At 41.5% G+C, this 15,213-nt stretch overlaps 1 protein-coding gene across 12 annotated transcripts in view; it reads left to right on the forward strand.

Annotated features, from left to right (window-relative positions):
- The window catches only part of TASP1 (taspase 1), a 254,206-nt gene extending 240,428 nt beyond the window's left edge, over window positions 1-13,778 (forward strand). For 11 of the 12 annotated variants that reach the window (XM_059705535.1, XM_059705529.1, XM_059705534.1 and 8 more), the window contains one exon: window positions 12,719-13,778. In XM_059705535.1, coding sequence (XP_059561518.1) covers window positions 12,719-12,915 — 197 coding nt within the window. In that variant the 3' untranslated portion in view covers window positions 12,916-13,778. The remainder of the gene's footprint in view (window positions 1-12,718) is intronic. The other variant, XR_009454031.1, reaches the window with a different exon arrangement.
- Window positions 13,779-15,213: the final 1,435 nt, after the last annotated feature.

Genomic DNA, 15,213 nt, shown 5'->3' on the forward strand with positions numbered 1-15,213 from the left:
GCCTCCTGCTACCATTAGCCCCCCTCTGAGAAGAAATATCTGAGATAGTAAATTACTTATATAAGTTCACACAGCTACAAAGAGGTAGAGCTAAGATTCTGGACAGACTATCTGAATTCCTCTGGAGAGGCCTAAGCTGGAGAGGCATATTTCGGAGTCTCAGCATAAATGCTCTTTTTAAAATGACAAGACTGGATGAGATCACCAAGAAAGTGAACACGATAAAAAAAAAATAGACCTGAGTCCAGGGAAACTCTGTGTGTGTAAGTTGGGGAAATGAGGAAGGACTTGCAAAGGGATTAAGCAGAGCCAGGTGAGTGTGGGGTCCTAGAAACCAAGGGAAGAAGGTGTTTCAAGGAGAAGAGAGTGATCCGACTGACCAGATGCTGTTGCTGGGTCCTGTGTGGGCTGTACAGTTTGTTCATTTGTTTTTACCAGTGCAAGGGCGTAGAGTGGGGACACAGGAAGCCTTCCAAAATGGGTCTAGGACAGTTAGAAAAGGGCATAGAGTAATTTTTTAATAGATTATGTTGTTGCATTAAGTACTCATTAAATCTCCCTGCTATGTAATTAAGGAAATACGGGAAAATGACAGAAAAATAATTTTAATCCAGGCTCTGAATGAATCCTGCTGGAATGCAGTGAGCTCCCCCACATTAACTACTATTAACATTTTGGTATACTAGTATTTCCTTCTGTTTTTACTACTGTGATTTTTTGGCATATAATTATGATTGTATGGAATACCTGGAATGGCCTATACTGATTTATTCTTCTTTTAAAGTCAGTTTCTAATATAAAAATAGTATATGTTTCTCTAAGGAAATTTGAAAAAGAAGAGTGAAGAAGATTTTAGAAATCAGAGTAAAGAGTCTAAGAGGTTCTTACAATGTCAGTATGTACCATTAACATTATGGTATCAGATATGTATTTCCATATAATCTGCGTGGCATATGGTGGCATACCTACCAGCCTTTCTCCCTGCCTGCCTACCTTCTTATCTAAAAGGTAGCCTAGGGACAGGCTTTGTTCTTTCATAGATGGAGGTACAAATCCAGGGGGTGGGGGTGGGAAGTGGGGCGGGATGGGGGTGGAAATCCAGCCTGCTGGGCCTATCATCAGATACCCTGCGGTAGGTCGCAGTAGGTGATCCTACCACCCTCTAAGAAATCCACTCTTAATGTTAAGCCATGTCTAAGGAGAAGGTAACACAAAGTCCTAGGACCAATTGGTATTTTAATTCTTAAAAGGGATATTTAAAAATCTACAACCTGATTCTAGGAAAATTTAGACATAGTTTTTTTTTTTTTTGGGGGGGGGGACTTATTTAAACAACATTTAGAGGTTCTTTGGAAAACAGAACTGTGTGGAATATTAGAATCAGCAATAAACCCTGAATATAATTGAGTCTAATTTTTCACTTTTATCTATAAAGATGCTAAAGTTCAGAGAGCTAGTAACTATCCAGTCCAGAGACTAGCAGCAGAGTTAGGGCTCAAACCCAGTTCTCTGAATCCCAGAATCATCCTGAAATTTGTTGGTAAAATTTGTGGTAATAGCTTTTCTGAGCAAGCCTTATTTCAAGTTGAAAAACTACTTAGTCCTAAGCCTCCTGCAGTGAAAGGTGTATGTCTTAACAGAGCTAGATTTAAACTCCTCCATGGTAAGGCTTTGTGGGAGTAGAGAGAGCCCTAAATTTGGAGTCCTGAGGCTTTCATTCAAGTCTCAGTTTTTCCACTTCCTCTGTGATGGTAAGCAAACCACATAACCATACTGAGTCTTGCTCTTTTTTCACTTGAAAAATATGTGTAGTATACATCTTTCTACCTGACATGGTATTTTGAAGAACTTGATGCAAAATAAAGCATTATGCAAATATAGGGATTTGGTATTTTTATTAAGATTTCACAAGGAACTAGTTTCCACATCATACAAAAAACATAATTGCCTACAGAGCAAGGTCCATGTGTGTTTCATTTTTCTGTTCTCTCATCATAAGTGCAGAATAAATATTTGCTAAATAGTGGAGAGCTTTTATCACCTTTAGTAAAATGGAATCTTCATGATAACTCTCCATGGGAGTGGTGGTATCAGAGGTACTGAGGGGATTGCCATGTTTATGTGATGCCTTCATTGGGCTTTTGAGTTAAAAATAGGAGGGCGATCTTGTCTGATGTTGCCTCTGAAGTGTAGTGTGTTTTGCATGGTAAAAAAGTGACAAAAGTTGCCAAGAGAATGCAACATGCTGTTCTCATCAGACAACATTTTAATCTCATTTTAAGGCTCCTTGGACATGATATTTATATGTGAAAACAATAGAGCTTTTCCCTCTATGCAGCTTGTTTCAGTACTAATAGTGAAACTTACCATAATGCTCTCACTGTGTTTTGTCCAATTTTGCCAATGGATCTTTTATGGCATCGTTGTTTTAAATTTGGAAAACGAGGCAGGGGCGACATACAGTGAGATGACTAACATGTGGCATTAATTCCTCATTCTGTTGATATTTCTGATTTGTTAGGTTGAACTTAGGAATCACATCTTCAAATTTCTCTGGCCAGTTTATTACTTTCAGTTGAAAGCAGTGAGGGACTAGAAGTAAAATACTTGTTTTTTGATTTATTAGCAATATTTTGTACACAAAACTCCATGAAACCAGCACAGAAAACTGTTAAAGCTCTGAGAGGCTACTCTAGAGACCATCTGACCCTGAGTCCACATTTTGCAGCATTAAGCAGGCATGGGAATGAGCACCTGGATCTCTTGACCTATAGTTAAATGGGGTTTTGGTCTATAAAATATGCACATTATTCTGAGTTGTGTTAAGCAGGTTCATATGAAACTGTCAATTATGTGAGTACTTCTGCTTTCAGGATGAAGTCTGAAGACCAAACTATTTTTAGAGCAGTAAACTGCATTCCAAGGTTTAATGTACACAACGAGTACTCAGAATATTCTTATTCACAAGTTGTGTCTCCTTGAAAGATAGCTCTTGAAAGCAGTGGGCAGGGCACTTCTGGGAAAAGGATGGGGCAGCGGGTTGGAGGTGGAGGTGTCTCCTGACTCAACTCATTAAGGAAAAAAAAATGCCTATAATAGAAACAAAGCAATAAAAACCCACCAGACACACTTCCCCGGCCCTTCTCTCGGGAGTGGGTCATTTAAGGTCTATCACGTTCATGCCAGTAAAAGGAAAAGGAGAGTGACTATTATGACATCAGGTAAGAATTCACTGTGCAGGGACGTGAGATGTGCTCAGCCCACAGTGCCACCTCAGAGTCCCAAACTGATGTGCCCTGAGAAGCACAGTGATGATGGATCTGGATGACAAGCTTAGCCCATAGTTAATATATCTTCATTCTACAAAATATACACATTATTCTGTACTATACTAAGAAGGTCCAGGTGACACTATTAGTAGATTTTTAAAAAAATGTTACCTGGGACTTAGCAATTTGAAGAACAAGGCAGAATTAGCACGAGAAGGGAGAAGGAATGCCTGACTCTTCAAATGCCCATAACCTTGTGAAATTGAGCTGGAGGCACCGCCTTCACCAGCCAGGCACCCTGCTTTCCAGAAGGGAAAATGCCCCTGCGAGCAGGGTTGCCCTGGGCTTTCCCAGGCTCCTCCTTGTGCTGAATTCATCAGAATTCATTGCTGCAGCACAGCAGAGGCACACAGCCCCCGCTGACCACTGTCTGGGCTGCCGATGGGCAACGAGCTCTCTCTGAAGGAGGGGAGCACGTATGCAGTTGTTGTGGAGGGTAAATGACCAGACAGTGTCAGTCTTGGGAAATAAGGTAGGCTTCTTTTTTCCCCAGAGTTTTAAGGTCCATAACTTCAGTATCATTTTGATTGCTTAATTTGTACAAGTCTCTTCAAAAATTTATAACAAATTTATAAAATAGAATAAAACAACTAAAAAATTAAGAAATATGAAATGTCTAATTTGCAGTTTGTTCTCGTTCATTTCCCAGCCTTCATTTAAAAAGATATCCTATATAGAAATCCTAATAAAAAGGCTAATATGCAAATTGACCAAATGGCTGAACAACTGGTCACTATGATGCGCACTGACCACCAGGGGGCAGACGCTTAACGCAGGAGCTGTCCCCTAGTGGTCAGTGCACTCCCATAGGGGGAGCGCTGCTCAGCCAGAAACTGGGCTCACGGCTGGTGAATGCAGTGGAGGTGGCAGGAGCCTCTACCGCCTCTGCGGCAGTGCTAAGAATGTCCAACTGCCGGCTTAGGCCCTCTCCCCGCAGGCCTAAGTCGGCAGTCGGACATCCCCCTAAGGCTCTGGGACTGCAAGAGGGCGCAGGCCGAGCTGAGGGACACCCCCCCCACCCAGTTCATGAATTTCATGCACCAGGCCTCTAGTCCAGTGATGGCGAACCTATGACACGCGTGTCAGAGGTGACACGCGAACTCATTTTTTTGGTTGATTTTTCTTTGTTAAATGGCATTTAAATATATAAAATAAATATCAAAAATATAAGTCTTTGTTTTACTATGATTGCAAATATCAAAAAATTTCTATATGTGACACGGCACAAGAGTTAAGTTAGGGTTTTTCAAAATGCTGACACGCCGAGCTCAAAAGGTTTGCCATCACTGCTCTAGTCCTTTAATAAAGATACTGAGTTCCTCAGATGGTCAGGCTATCTTTTAGGTCCTAAGGGAAAACATTGAGCAACCCCTGTGGAATTTTTGTGCATGGTGGACAAACAATGAATAAGGTAAAGACACAAAACAGATGGGTGGTTAGATAGTGACAAGGACACAGGAGAGAGGGTAGTGGAATTCAGGTGAATGGACTATTTAACCTGCTTGGAAGGTGGCTGTTAAGTAAAGATCAGACAGAAGTAAACAAGAGAGCCAGGTGGATGTTGGGTGGAAGAGCTTTCCGGAGGAGAACAGCATGTGTCCTGACCCTGAGGCAGGAGAATGTGGCTGAGAATCAACAAGGAGCAAGTGGAGAGGGGGAGAGGGCATTTCAGCTCAGAGGACTGAAGGCGACCAAAACATCTAGGGCACAGTTGGATTTTACTCTGTATCATTTAAGAGCACCATAAGGTCACTTATGGAATGAACTGTTTTCCCCCAAATTTGTATCTTGAAGGCCTCACCCTCAATGTGACTGTATTTGGAGATGGGCCTCTAAAGAGGTGATTAAGATAAATGAGGTCATAAGAGTGGGGCGCTCATCTAATAGGACTACATCCATATAAGAAGAAGAGACCCCAGGAATGTGGGTGCACAGAGAAAAGGCCATCTGTGACCCAAGGAGAGAGGCCTCAGAAGAAACCAAATGTACTGGTACCCTGACCTTGGACTTCCAGCCTCCAGAACTGTGGGAAAATAAATCTTTGCAATTTAAGCCACCCAGCCGGAGGCATTTTGTTATGAAAGTCCTAGCCAACTAAGGCACCATCCTAACACCAAAATGTCTTTGACCAGGGAACTTTCTGCTAGTTAGTCAAATTGATCTTCAGCAAACTTTATTAACTGGCAGCAATATTTATTTTGTGTCGATCAAAAAGGTGCTAACTCATCCTACAGGTACTGTATTTAATTTAAAACTGGTTAACCTACAGGTTAGTCATCCAAAGCAGTGCTAGTAAATCAACCCAGGCAGAAACTTTTTATAAAAGTTTCTTGTGCATTGACAGTTTAAGAGTAGTTCTTTCAATTATTTCATTGCTTCCTCTTTTCTGCTGTCTCTTTTCAGCATGGAATTGGCCTTTGGCTGATGTGAATGAGGAAGGAAGATGCCGTGCTTCCCTTTCCATGCCTCTGTTCCCTCAAACCATGCTCTCTCTTTATTAGCTTACCATCTCTCTTCTAACAAACTCCTTTCTTAGCAGCACAAAAATGATGGGGAGGAAAGCAGTTGGCTGCTTTTGGAGACGTATTGTCAGAGAATCTTTTCTTGACTCTTGTGGCAGATCTCAAGCAACTTTCCTAAGAGTGGAAAGATTAATTAAAATATAACCACTAAATAAAGGCTTTGAGCCTTTTAAAATTAAATCGTGTGCTTGTAGTTTCCCTAGAAACCACAAAAGAGCCGTCAGTAAGGTGGTCTTAAAAGATTTAAAGATATGAGTATGAATGATAGGAAGCCTCAGCTACTACTTAGATTATGATGAGGACATCCAGCAATTATATAATTTTTACTAGAGGCCCAATGCACGAAATTCATGCAAGAGTAGGCCTTCCTTCCCCCGGCCGCCGGCAGACACCCGGGACCCGGGCTTCCCTCGCAGCCTGGCTTTGTCCGGAAGGTCATCCGGAAGGACATCCTGAAGGGCGCCTGGTCTAATTAGCATATTATGCTTTTATTATTATAGATATCAATTTTTCTTTAACCTCATTTTGAAATCTTCAGGACAAATATGTTATTATACAATGAGTGTTAACCTCAAAGACCTTCCTTACCACTCAGGGAATTAGCAAGAAAGAAGGGAGTATAACCAGCAGGCTGTTGGGTTCCATTGGCATGGACCTGTTCATGTGAGAAATCTATGTTTCATTCCTGTTCTAACAATACAGTCATTGGGAAAGCGGAAAAATTTAGTCAGTCTATACTTTTTATTATATTTTATTTTTCAATTACAGTTTACTTTCAATGGTAGTTTGTATTAGTTTCAGGTGTATAGCATAGTACTGACAATTATTCATTTCAGAAAGTGCTCCCCCAAATATTTCCAGTTCCCACCTGGCACTATACATAGTTATTACAATATCACTTACTGTACTCCCAATGCTGTACTTTACATCCCTGTGGTTATTTTAAACTACGATTGTAGTCCTTAATCCCTTTACCTTTTTCACCCAGTCCCCCAAGCCCACTCCCCTATGGCAACCATCAGCCTGTACTCTGTATCTACTAGTAGTCTATTTCAATTTTGTTTGTTTTGTTCTTTAGAAGGAGACTTAACTTGGGGTGGTGAACACACAATACAATGTACAAATGATGTGTTGTGGAATTGTGCACCTGAAACCTGCATAATTTTGTTAACCAGTGTCACCCCAATAAATTCAATAAAAAGGAAAAAAAAATAACATGTATCAATTATATTTCAATAAAGCTGGAAAAAATAAATTAAAAATAATTTCCATATATAAGTGAAATCATATGGTATTTGTCTTTCTCTGTCTGACTTATTTCATTTAGCATAATGCCCTCTAGGTCCATTCATGCTGTTGCAAATGGTAATATCTCATTCTTTTTTATGGCTGAGTAATATTCCATTGTATTTGTACCACAATTTCTTTAGCCAGTTGTTTATTTGGTTGTTTCCATATACTGGCTATGATAAATAACGCTGCAATGAATATAGGGATGCATATATACTTTTGAATTAGTGTTTTGGGTTTCTTTGGATATATTCCCAGAAGTGGAATCACTAGGTCACAAGGCAGTCCCATGGTTAATTATTTGAGGACCCATACTGCTTTCCACAGTGGCTGTACCAATCTGCATTCCCCAAAACTGTGCACGAGAGCTCCCTTTTCTCCACATCCTCACCAACACTTCTTGTTTGTTGATTTATTGGTGATAGCTGTTTTACCAGGTATGAGATGATATTTCATTGTGGCTTTAATTTGATTTCTCTGATGATTAGTGACATTAAGCATATTTTCACATGTCTTTGGAAACATCTCTCTTCAGGTCCTCTGCCTGTTGTTTAATTGGATTGCTTTTTTTCTTGATGTTGAGTTCTTTATAAAATTTGGATATTAACTCCTTATCAGAGGTATCATTGGCAAATATCTTCTTCCATTCAGTCAGTCTATATATTCTTTTAATCTTAAAAAATATATGACAAACTAGTATGATTGACTTTTTAGCCAAACTGACCGGTCGCACTAGCTAAAACATTTGAGGTTCTTTGTGTGTTCATAAACATAGCCTTGGAAGGTATATTTTTGTCATTCAGACACTCAGTGAGCATATTTAGCCTTTTGTGTCAAGCATCGTGACAGGTTCAGGGACTACATAGGTGTGTGTAGGGCAGTCTCCCGCCTCCAGCTGGCTTTCAATTACAGAGACCTAAAAGCTCAAAGCAAACCAAAATCAAGACAGTTACATCACATGCTTAGATGAGTGCTCTAGGAGCTAGAATGAGAGTTTCTAGACTGAGTAGGGGATCCAGTCAAGGAAGTTGTTTCCTTGAGAAAGAACCAGAAAAGGATATTCGAGACTTGAAATCAGATATGAAGGAGGTATGCAGCAAGAAATGGAGGGAGATTACCCAAAATGGAGCAATCTGCTGCTTTTTAACCTATCATTTTCATGTGTTATTTCATGTAAATTCCAATGAAAGTACATTGCTACTTAAATGGCTTCAAAGACACCTTTTTTTAAGTTCTTATGCTTATAGGGTACCCTAGGATCTACACAGGCCTTACGCAATGTAAAATACTTTATTGAACTTTCAAATACTGACATATAAGTTCATTGTAGAAAGTGGCCTATTTTTAATCTCACGAGGAATTCAAACCCATTTCTCTAGAAGAAATTTTGGAGACAAACACTCATGTAAAATAGCCTGTGAAACAGCTCGCAGTGTTTATAATAGAATTTGACGCTCCATTGCAATCTCCACAGAAAGCTTCAAAACATCTTGGCTCTGACCTTTTCAGACCAAGGTCATTTATTTTTTGATGAGTCAGAAGACCGTGTTGATGGATGAAACTGGTGAAGCATTGACATTTGGATGGTTAGCCAATTCACTCCTCTCAACACCAAGACCATGCCAATGTGTTTTGTAATCTCAAAATAACCCCTCAACTAGATGACAATCGAGGGAATGGGTAATCCTGAAGAGAATCTAACCACTAGTTTGTGTACTTGAACATTTCTGTCTTATGTAATCAGCTCAGTCTTTACAAATCTCAATGTATTTTTGAAGCATTTTGCCCAGGTGCTGTTATTTTCTCAAGACCACTGTCATCACTTTCAGTCCTTTTTTCTTTTCCTTCCTAACTCTCCTTGACACTGTGATTTAGTTCCGTTTATTTAGATGTTCTTCTGTCGTAAACTTAATGGGGATGGGAGTGTTAGAGATGAGTTAGGATTGGCCGTCTGTGTTTTTGTAAATCTCAAGAGATTGCTATCAAGTCCCTTGGTTCATGGGACATGACTTTCTTTCCCCTAGTTCTGGGTCTTTGCCATGGTCAGCAAGAAATCAGTTGCTTTAAGACCGACATCCCTCTGGTCAAGTTGCAGGCCATCTGCTTGGACATATGGTCACTCTTTGATCTTTTAACAATTTATTCTCTGTCCCCTCTGGTGCCTGGATTCTCTCTGGACCTTTGGGAAACATAAGGATGGATTTTCCTGTGAGCTTCTCTTTTAGAGACAGATAATTTAACCTGATTAGAAAATTCCAACTTATTTGTGAACAGAACCTGGCAGTGTTAATGTTTCTCTTATGGGGTCTGCATCCTGGATCCATTCCTAGCTGACCCCTTCTCTTAATGCCATCTCGTGGAAAACTATTCTGTACCAGGTAGGAAAGTGTCATTTCTGCTTTATTACTTTTTTTAAAAAATGGTGGAAGTCCTGGCTGGGTGGCTCAGTTGATTGGAGGATCATCCTGTACACCAGAAGGTTGTGGGTTCAATTCTAGTCAGGGCACATACCTGGGTTGTGGGTTCAATCCCTGCTCAGGGTGCATATGAGAGGCAACTGATCAGTGTTTCTCTGTTCTCTCTCTCTCTCTCTCTCTCTCTCTCTCTCTCTCTCTCTCTCTCAAATCAGTAAAAACATATCCTCAGTTGAGGATTTAAAAAATGTGGTAAAATCTATAAGACATAAATTTTTTATCATTCTAACCACTTCTTAGTGTACAGTTCAGTGGCATTTAGACCATTCACATTGTACAGCCCTCCATCTCCAGAACTTACTCATCTTCCCAGGCTGTGCTCATTAAACAATGACTTCCCATTCCTGCCGCCCACAGCTGTGGCATTCTGCTTTCTTTCTATGAATTTGATTACTGGGTACCTCATATAAATGGAATCCTCCAATGTTTGCACTTTTGTATCATTTATTTCATTTAGCATAATGTCTTCAAAGCTTATCCATATTGTGGCATGTGTCAGGCTGTTGTTCCTTTGTCAAACTGGATAATATTCCATTGTAAGCATATTACACAATTTTGTTTATCTCTTCATACACTAATGGGCATTTGGTTTGCTTCTACCTTTTAGCTGTTGTGAATAATGCTGCTGTGAACCTTGGTGTATAAATATATTTTTGAGTCCCTGTTTTCACTTGTTTAGGGTCTGTACTCAGAAGTGGAAGTGTTGTATCATATGATAATTCTATTTTTAATTTCTTGGGGAACTGCCATACTGTTTTCCACAGCGATTCTGCTTTATTCTTGACCCCTGTCATAGCTGCATGCCTGTGTTCAGTACTGACGAGGTGACGTTAGGGATGAAATGGACTGAGGGGCTTCTACTCTCTCAGGGAGCTTTTTGTTTAGGAGAACCTTTAAAAAAAATAATGAATGATCCCTAGGCAAATAATTCTCTTTCACTACATGTTAATAATGTCCTGAAATATAAACATGGCCCCATCAACACTGAGCCCTGGGAATTATGGGATTTTAGCTTTTTGTTCCTAATGTGACAAGGGCTGTTAGCAGAATCAAACAGGTCCTCTTCTAGCTCCTCCCACAAGATTCATGAAGCATCACAAGGAACAGAAGGTTCACCAGTTAGTCTCAGCATGGACTTAGCTCTAAGATATCCAAGCAGTGAGAGGCAAGTGTGCCCTCCGACATGACAATGAGGCCAGCTGCTGGGACACAGTTAGTTCCCAGCGGCACGAGCCTGCCGAGTGAACTCACTGAAACTTTCATCCCAGGAGATGCCACAGGATTGCCTCGCCCAGCTCTCCACCCCCAAGTCCACCAACCTCACCCCCAAAGGTTCCGGGTTGCTGCTGCCTTGTACACACAGAAACCAAGTAGCCAAAGGACAGTCCTGTTCTCCAGAACTTTCCAAATGGTTGATCGGTGTCAGCTACTCTAATAGGACTTGCACAATGAGATTCAAGAGTGGTGTCCACCCTCAGCTATAAGCCAACCATGTTACCTGTTTTTCCACCAAATGTGCATGCTTGCTTCCTATTTGGCTACCCCAGGGCTGAGCTCCCCTCAGTTCAGTTCTCAGGAAAAGCTTGTTTAGAGAAACAGAATTAAAGAAGATTCCCTAGACCAGTGGTTCTCAACCTCCTGGCCCTTTAAATCCAGTTCCTCATGTTGTGACCCAACCATAAAATTATTTTTGTTGCTACTTCATAACTGTAATGTTGCTACTGTTATGAATCGTAATGTAAATATTTGATATGCAAGATGGTCTTAGGCGGCCCCTGTGAAAGGGTCGTTCGACCGCCAAAGGGGTCGTGACCCACAGGTTGAGAATCGCTGCCCTAGAGGAGATGCAGCCCTGTTCTTCTTAGAAACTCCCTACATTTACCTATCCCCGGATTAAGCAGGACCATCTACAAAGGGATCCCTGGCTGCTGTCCTGACCCCTCGCGGGACACTCACATCTTCACTCGGGGCCGCCTCCTCTGTATAATGTAGCCCTCATCCCACCATGCTCACTGTCGTACAGCTGATCCACTATACATGCCACCTACCGTATCTGAAGCCCCACCAAACGCATGGCTCCCTGGCTGCAGTGGTAGGCGTTCTCCAGGCACATGGTTTGTGTGATCCTGTGTGCCACGTGAACCACCCCGTCGCAGCCGCTGGGAAGCTGGGGGACAGCAGCAGTCTGCTAGGTGTTCACCTCAGGCCAGTCTTCACCTTGTTTTGTAACCTCTTCTTTTTTTTCCCTCATTGCCTCACTTACTTTAGGTTGTTTAATTATCTGACTTTTTGTAAGCTATTCAGATCTTTTAAGGGACAAATTGGAAATATAAACATGAACCAGGTATCCGTAGTTGCTCTGAATGCTCAGAGGACAAAATATATATAAATTATTAGTTTTCATGGAACTGGAATGTGACCAAGATAGTTGGCATTAAAACCACTGGGGGCTGGGTGGAGATGGACAGAGGGGGTGAATGTGGGGAACATCTGTAATCGTGCCAACAATGAAAGCACACCGCTATTCTGAATACAGAAAATGGGGGACTCGCGCTAGCCAGTGGGCTCAGTGGATAGAGTGTCGACCTGGGACCCTTCGGTCAAGGGCAAGTACCTCAGTTGCAGGCTCCTCCCCGGCCCGGGCCCTGCAGGAGGCAACCAATCAATGTGTCTCTCTCACATCGATGTTTCTCTCTGTCTTTCCCTCTCTCTTCCACTCTCTCTGAAAATCAGTGGAAAGAATATTCTTGGATGAGGATTAAAACAAAATGGGGGACATCTGTAATAGTGTCCACAATAAAAGCACTCTGCTACTCGGTGTACAGACTGACTACACTGTAAGTTCTGTGCTGTCGGGGCCGTGGCTGGCTGCCCGCTCTGAAACTCCAGCGGCTAGTGCTGTGCTTGGCTCACAGGGATACTCAGTACACGTGCCCTGAGCGGCCTGGACAAGCAGGATCTGGGCACCTAAGGTTCCCACCACCACTGTCTGCGGGTGCCCAGAGGCAAAAAGGAGCCGTGAGGCTCTGGTCTGGCCTCCACCTGTCACACCTGGGGGGACACAGCCGGCACCTCTAACGTTCTCCTGTCTCCCTCTTTGCAGACTCACATTTCCAGACTCCCTCCCGGTGCGGTGGCAGGTCAGTCCGTGGCCATCGAAGGTGGGGTGTGCCGCTTGCAGAGCCCAGTGAACTGAACCTTCAAGCTGAGCATGAAGCATCTGAGGGCATTTCAGAACCTGAGCTTTCCGTATTTTTAACAGAAGTTGGATGTCCTGTCCTATCGTCTTCATTTTATTAACTCCTGTTGCAGCCTCGCACACCGCTGGCGACACTAGTGCTGCCACAGTGAGTGCTAGTGACACACCGGCCTTTGGTGGGTGGGTGGGCTGAGTGCACGAGTGTGTGTGTGTGCGTGTGCGTGTGTGTGTGTGTGTGTGCAGCGTGAGTGCTTGCTTCTCCCTGATGAAATAGAAACTCCCCCATATTGCGTAACCTAAGACCAGGAATGAGTCAATCATCTTTACAAAATGTGTGCTTTAACTGTTTACAAGTCAAACCTAAAGTTGCAGGAAACATTTTTTATTTCGTAAAGAGGTACCAACTGTCGTCGATGTAATGTGTCTGAATTGAAGGGTAAATCTGCTTGTTTAAATGACTTGACAGTGGTAGTGCTCCATTTAGTAACAGTAATAAGTGATAAAGTGTTTTTATTTGTTAACCAGTTTAAGTGGATCCTGTGGTGACTTAAACTGTTATTCTCATCCCTCATATGGGGCATTTTTCTTTAACAAAGAATGGTTTCAGTGAAACAATCTAGCAGAGAATCAAGGTCAGAACCTTTTAAAATAATAGTCTTATTGACAAAGTTTGTACTTCTTCCCTCAAGCCTTTCTAAACGTAATAGCTTTGAGCTGTATGTACTGTATTGTGAAAGGATATATAAAGAAACCATACGGTAATGCAGTCCTTAATTTGTGTATAATGGAATGTTATTTACAATGTAACACTGTAAATAAGAAAGCAAAATTTATGGGAAAATTCAATATTATCTTTGTTTCTTGTTTAAATATATTTTTAAGGTAAAGGCACAAAAATAAAAGATGCATATTACTGGGTATAGTGTGTGACTCCTCAGACTAATAAATTATCTTTTGAATCCTAGATCAGCGAGCCATTTTCTTATTTTGTTTGTGAAACGTTACTTCTTCCAAAAATCATACTGGTAGCCTTCTTGCTGGGATTCTGATTGGTCAAAATCCAGGCTTATGTTTGTACAATAAGTTGGGTGGGGCACTAGCAAGGTAAAAGTTGAACTTAGTACATGATTGAATGGTCAATATAGAACTCCCTGAAATTTCTGTTCCAACTTGATAAAAATCACAAAAGAAAGGAATAAGAGCACTTTGAAAAACTGTAGTGGCAGTTGAAAACCCAGCAGTTACAGTCGATAAATTGCTCCTAAATGTTATATTTAGTGATTCTGGAGCCACATAAGAAAACCGACTTTCCTTTTGATTTTCTATGTAAGAAGTGGCTATCAAGAAGATACTAAAGATAGCCTCGCTCAGGGGGAGGCATCCCCTGCACCCTGTAATCATGGCTCTGGCGGTAACTGATAAAGCCCCAGATGAAATTATACACTTGACATCGATGTATGGCCAAATTATAAAGGAAAGACAACCGAAATGGAGTGGGTGTAAATACGAATGATTCGGAGTCGCTGCCCTATATTCCTCATACAGGCAATTACATTTGTCTCGCTGTGTTCTCTAGACAGGTTGGTGCCATGGTATCTGTTTCTCATTCTTAATGAGGCTGAGAAACGTAGTGAGAGATGGGCTGGCTGGTGGGGAGCCTTTGGCTTCAAAAGCTTTCAAAGACCTGTTACCTGTTGGCAGGTTTTTTTTCCAGGAACTGGACTGGATCACGTAAAACTATCAGGACACTTGGGAGTCTGAAAATCATCTGACCTATTTCACCAGGAATGCCATGTCTTTCATCTCCTTTTGCCTTTATTCCATTCATATTTAAACACGGGCTTGTTAAAGACCCCTCTTATGAAGAGTTTAAAAAGTGGTCAGTACAAAGGATCATGGCCCCATAACAGTTGTTAAGACTTTATTCTCCAGTGTCTTTTTTTTTTTTTTTTAATTTAAGGAGTATTGTGAAATGAGGGAGAAAAAAAAAAAGTGATATTCAGAAACATATTGGATAGTGTAAGTTCCTTCATTAGAAGATCAGACGTTGAAGAGCAGGTACTGTAACGAGAGGATGCTGGCAAATAAGAAATCAACTTCATTTCACACCAAAGAAGTAAAAGCAGAAGAGGGAGAATATAACCTCCTATCCTAGTCTGGCTGGTGGTAGCACGATTCTGAAGCTATATTTGAAGATGCCCACTTTTAATGTGGAGGATCTTGACTGTATGCCTACATTCTATTTCTTTTTAAGTCCTGAACATTGGATGTGTGGTCCTCTTGAGTATAATTAAGTCTGTTCTGGATCCCTCAAGGTCATGGCCGTGATCCTGCTTGGGGTTTGGAAGCAGGTGAAGAGGCAGAAGGAACCTGGGTGCCCGTGCTGACTGACGACGCAG

This window comes from Myotis daubentonii, chromosome 8 (genome assembly GCF_963259705.1).
Source record: "Myotis daubentonii chromosome 8, mMyoDau2.1, whole genome shotgun sequence".
In the NCBI taxonomy this organism is placed as follows: domain Eukaryota; kingdom Metazoa; phylum Chordata; class Mammalia; order Chiroptera; family Vespertilionidae; genus Myotis; species Myotis daubentonii.